The sequence below is a fragment of the Crassostrea angulata genome, chromosome 10 (assembly GCF_025612915.1).
Source record: "Crassostrea angulata isolate pt1a10 chromosome 10, ASM2561291v2, whole genome shotgun sequence".
NCBI classification, from domain to species: Eukaryota; Metazoa; Mollusca; class Bivalvia; order Ostreida; family Ostreidae; genus Magallana; species Magallana angulata.
In genome coordinates, this window is record NC_069120.1 from 35,171,098 (window position 1) to 35,176,656 (window position 5,559).

Here is a 5,559-nt window from a genome sequence, read left to right on the forward strand (position 1 = left end):
CCTCAAAACCATTATACCTCAGATTAACTTCCCTCTTTATATCATTTTCGGGAAATTAAAGTTTAAAGTCCAACAATAATTTCACAATATACATATTTTATTATAAAAACCATCTATTTTTTAAGAAAAGAAAAGAAACTAACCCCCATCCCCCACTCACCCAAAAAAACCCAAAACAAAACAGAAAACTAGAGCTAAAAATAAATGAAATAATCAAACGAAAAATGTTCTCTATTATATAGGAGTATTGGACATTAAATTTTGCTCTCTTGATTTAAGTAGATTAACGAAAATGAAACTAAACGCAACCCCTATTACAAAAAATTGCTATATATACATGTATATATATTACCATCGCTCTATATATAGATCAAGCACCTCTTGTCATTTTCTCCCCACAATGCATCGCCATGTTGAAAAACAATCTCACCCTTTAAAATAAAAATGAGGAATATGACAGCTTACAAACTGTTGTGCGACGAAAAAGAAAATGAAAGCGCGATTCCAGTGTATATTCAGCTGGCCCTAGGCGCCCTTGGAAATATTCTGGCGGTAATCATATTGTTTGTTGGCCGACACGAGCACCAATGGCAGTCTTTTTACATCTTTTTCACTGGACTTGTGCTCACCGATTTGGTTCACAACGGTGTGTGTTATCCCTTAGTTCTACTAAGATACATTTCAGACTTCACGTGGTGCTTTTCCGTAAAATTGTGCAATTTTCACTCTTTTATGGAAACATTTTCACATTTGGCATCTGGAATGATTATTGGGGCCATGACCTTAGACAGGTATCTCTACCTCAGAGCAATACACACGCAGACCCAAGAATACGGCGCTCAAAGAAAACCTTATGTCGCTTCACTTTTTGCTATAATTCTTTTAGCAAGCATAATTTCAAGTTTCCATCTCCTTGGCTTAGGAAACAGCCAGCTTTATTATCCAGGATCCTGGTGTTTTCTTGACTTTACCGATTCGTCGATCGGAAATAAAATCAATGCTGGGATATATTCCGTGTTTGGTCTATGCATCATGATGGCAGTGTTCGTTATCGGTGTGAAAACGATCGTGGTCACGTGTAGAAATTCCGAGTACCAAGCATTGCTACTCGATCACCATCGTGTGACTGGGATTTACGACAACCACGTGAGAAAGTTCCTGGTCATTTCAATGGTGACCTTTCTTTTGCTGTGGAGTCCCCTTCTGGTTGGTATAAGTTTAAAATTCAATAAATTTTAGTTGTTAAACTAACATAAAGTGTACCAAAAACGTTTAATTTTGCAAAAATATGTAATTAATTAATTTTACGACCCTTTAAATGATTGGTACAATATATAAAGTCGTTTGTACAGTTTAGAAATTTGTACATTTTTAAAAATATACATGCACACGATTTAGAAATTAAGTGGTGTCATAACGGAAAGGATCAAATTAATAGTATAATTCCATTTCGTATTTCGTTTCCAGTGTACAAGTGTTGTTACCCATGTTTTAGATATTAGCAAGAGACTTTTTTGCCTTTCATTCAGCACATATTTTTTAAAATAAAATTAAATTTATAACGAAGTCCCAGGGTCAGGGAATTTAACTTCGTTATAAGCGTAATTCGTTATATCCGTCAAGTTTACAACATGAAATATAGTCTTGGGGAATGAAATTCACTTCGCTGTAAACGTCAATTCATTATAAGCGTGTTCGCTATAACCGTGTTTTACTGCATCGTTTTTATCGCAAAGAACTCACTTATAAGTGTAGTACACTGTACTTCATGTATATGTAAATTCGAAGGCGTTGCCAAAATATGAATAAATCTGATTTTTTAAAATTTCATTTTCACAGTTTGACATCCTTTTCCATATCTGTGGATTATCAGAGACCAACAGTAGAAAGGAACTATGGTTGATTCGATTAATGTACCTAAACACTCAAATCAATCCCTGGCTCTACGTCATACTGCGCAGAGAAAGTCTGCGCAGATTTTTTGTGTTGATCTTAAAATGCAAACGGTGTCTTTGTGAAAAAGAGGAACAGACGACAGGACAGGACTCACAGGACTCGGGGTTTTACCAGTGAAAAAAAAGGATGGCTAATACGTTCTTTTAAGATGGCGGGGTGGCCGTGGCCATTTTTGGGTTATGTAATTTTTGAAGAATATTGGTATAGGAAAATGTCAGATTTTGAAGCCAAAATAATTGGGTTTTTTCTTTACTGAATAATTGTTAATGATCAAATTACAGTGTGTTATAATAAAAAGTTTAAGACAGATCGGATGTGTAATTTATTGATCGTTCAGCCTCCTTAAAATATCCCTCTCGAAATGTTCCTTTTTGTGAATCTGGTTCCAATTAAGAAAATTTCTTAAAATCATCCGTTTGAAATACTCTTGTTGAAAATTGCTCCTCTTTGTTTTGTTATTGGTTGTATCTATGATAGTACATGTAGTGCGAACATCGCTACATTCTTATAAATTATTTTCAGATTTATGATTTTTTTTTTCGAAAGGTAACTTTTCTCCTATGAAGAAACTTTTTTTAAAGGTTATTTATTATAACGTGTTTTCTTTTATAAAGACACCTTTTAAATGAAGTGTTTCTTTATACAAATAAATGTGTATGAAAACATTATGTACTGTCTGCAGTTAATTCATATTTATTTTACAGACATCAAAGAAATAATTTACAGAAATCAAAACAAAACAATAGAAATACGTTGGCTACATATGCTTTTTGGGTGAACACTTCTTGGGGCGTGTTAAAAATATTCACAAAATAATTTATTTTAACTGATGATCGGATTAATAAAAAAACACACTTTAACCATTTTATTCGCCATTTCCACAGTTTCTATGTTTTGTACATCTGTCCTTTTCATGCTACACACGTCTACAACATGTGACATGAACATGGATATAGAATGGCAAAAAACAAACCTGTTAACACATGATCTTATATTCATTATGAGGCTAGCAGGCGGTGAGGCCATTGTTTAAACTGCATCTAACCTCCACATGCTCCAGTAAACTTCAAATTTAGGCACATTTCCGTTGTCAAAATTAAAAGTTTTTTGACATTGTCGCGGTTAATTGATCGAGCATCAATGATATTGAAACAGACAGTGCATGCACGGATCAATGAGTATGTATTACGCAAGTAGATTAAAAATACATATTCCGTCAATTGTTTGATACAGTTTTGTGTTGAACTTTTTCTAAAGTTGTCCTAATGAGAAAATAATATGAAATTCATGTCCTGTAATTTGATATAACTGCAAACGTTTTTCAAGTTACTATTAAAATTATCATCTATTAAAGAGGTTCACTCCTTAGGTTTTGGGTAGCCATTTTTAGTCACCTATAGTCTGAAAATTCTGCATCACATATCAATTCTAGTATTATATTTATATTTTACAATGCCAAATAAACTATATTGAATAAAATTGTTTTTAAAAATTACATTTTTACATAGTTTAGTAAGGGACCATATTTTGTGGCGGAAGGTTTTCAAGAAGGAAATGACCAATTTTCATAACTCACTAGTTTTAGAGTACATGTATTGTTACTTTAGCTTCCTAATTTTCAGCGCAGACCAAACTTCTAGATAGCTTGTGTATAATGATATATTCATGATATTCTGAAAAACATATTAAAACAATTTTGATATTTCAATCGATATATTTGACATATTTAGCTTGTATTCCATAAAAGTTAAGAAAAAATTAACTCCAATTTTGGCCTTAAATTAGCTTATTTCATGCCATATCTCAAATTTTTGAAATGTGACCCCTACTTGTTTTACTTTCAAATGAGACAATAAATGTACGTCTATTTGTGTGCAAAGTTTTGGAAAGATAACATACTAAATGTATATTTTTTTTTATTTACGTTATAATTTGATTACTCCAAAATTTTGTAATATCTGTTGTTTTGTTCATTGTGTACTGGCCTTTGAAGCCACCAGTAAAGCAAGAATTTTTAAACTTTGACTTAGACTTTACTTTTATAGTGTGCTCGACTTCATACTGTATTAAAACCATAGCTAAATAGTAATAGTTCAAATTATGAATATTTGTTTGATTTCTTCAAATCATCAATTTCTATGTCAAATCTTAGCAAAAACTTCCGGAGAATAATCATTTCTGTTTGGGGCCTTTTATTTTAAAAAATGGCCTGGGACATGGGTCACAAATTAAATAAATGACCATTTTAGGTCCCCATCTTTATATCTAAGTGGTTTTCGAATGATTGACATTACTATTATTTCAGGAGCCAACCTCCTCAATTAGTAAGTTCGCTTAAATTTCCTTCCTAAGAATCAAGTATTAAACAACAATTGAACGAAGCCTTCATCTGCCAATATAACTCGCAGTTATTGTATGATTTTCCTTTGGCTCTACCTTTGTTATTTAATTGTAGAACGACTGTCACTTAGACACAAAGACACTAGCAAGTCACCAAGACACAAGTTACAGAGGCAGAGTTAAAAACTGAATGATCTAGCTCACAATTCTGTTGCTTTCCGACAAAGCTCAAATCCCTGGTCTGTAGAACTCTTACCGAAGAGTTTCACCAGACGACGGTTTTAGTCGTTCACCGACAGAAGACTGATTAAGAATAAAAAGGTGACTGTATATTAGTATATACCCAGCAAGTTATTATTCTAACAATCGCCAAGCAACGTATTTTTGATAATTTTAAACAGTCTCTTCTAGCTGACATAAATGCCTCTTCCAAATGTACAATCTATAAATATTTAGTTGATCATTGTACCTTGCAGTCATATCTAACAAAAAGAATCCCTTTACAATAAAAGAAACTTATACAGTTGTATGTAAATTAAGATTATCATCTCATTGTCTTACCATCGAAACTGGCAGATAAAACAATGTTCCATTACAAAGATGGTTATGTCCTCTATGTACTTTAGATATAGAAGATGAATATCATTTTATATTGAAATGTCCCTATTACTGTAACTCAAGAGAAAAATTCCTTAAGAAGTTTTATTATATTAAACCCTCTGTTTTTAAATTAATTCTATTATTGTCAACACAAAATGTAAAGGATTTGTGCAATTTAGTTAAATATATTAAGAATGCTTTTTTAATCAAAATGTAAAAACTTGCCTGTTTTTCAAGTGACCAGTATATGTATTGTAACATTTGTATATTAATTGTTTATGTCTATGAGCTGTACAGCTGTTGACCAATAAACTATACAAGTTCTCACTGATTGGTCTAATCATGCATAATTTCTATTAAGTGTACTGATTATAACTGATTGGTCAAAAATAGAGGCATCTGATTAGTTAGACACCTGATACATTTCAATTCGGAAGTAAAATCATTGCATTGCCGTTTCAAAGATAGTATTAAAACAAAGGGAAAGTGTCATTCCGAAAGAGTTCTAAATATAAATTGGCACTTTCAATAATAATAATAATAATAATGATAATGATAATAATAATTGCCCTTAAAAGCAATAAAGTATAGTTATAGAGTCCGTTAGATTGTGTAAATGTCCAACAAACATAAGCAATGTTTTTTTTTGGCAATAAGTTTGAA

At 32.0% G+C, this 5,559-nt stretch overlaps 1 protein-coding gene across 1 annotated transcript; it reads left to right on the plus strand.

Annotated features, from left to right (window-relative positions):
- Positions 1–315: 315 nt before the first annotated feature.
- Positions 316–4,771, plus strand: LOC128164570 (prostaglandin E2 receptor EP3 subtype-like). Its single transcript, XM_052828485.1, has 2 exons — positions 316–1,206; positions 1,840–4,771. The coding sequence occupies exons 1-2, from the start codon at positions 445–447 to the stop codon at positions 2,071–2,073; spliced, it is 996 nt and encodes a 331-aa protein (XP_052684445.1). The 5' UTR covers positions 316–444; the 3' UTR covers positions 2,074–4,771.
- Positions 4,772–5,559: the final 788 nt, after the last annotated feature.

Coding starts and splice junctions, on each gene's coding strand:
- LOC128164570 (XM_052828485.1), top strand. CDS start 445: ATGAGGAATATGACAGCTTACAAACTGTTGTGCGACGAAAAAGAAAAT. Junction 1,207..1,839: donor TGCTGTGGAGTCCCCTTCTG/GTTGGTATAAGT, acceptor TCATTTTCACAG/TTTGACATCCTTTTCCATAT.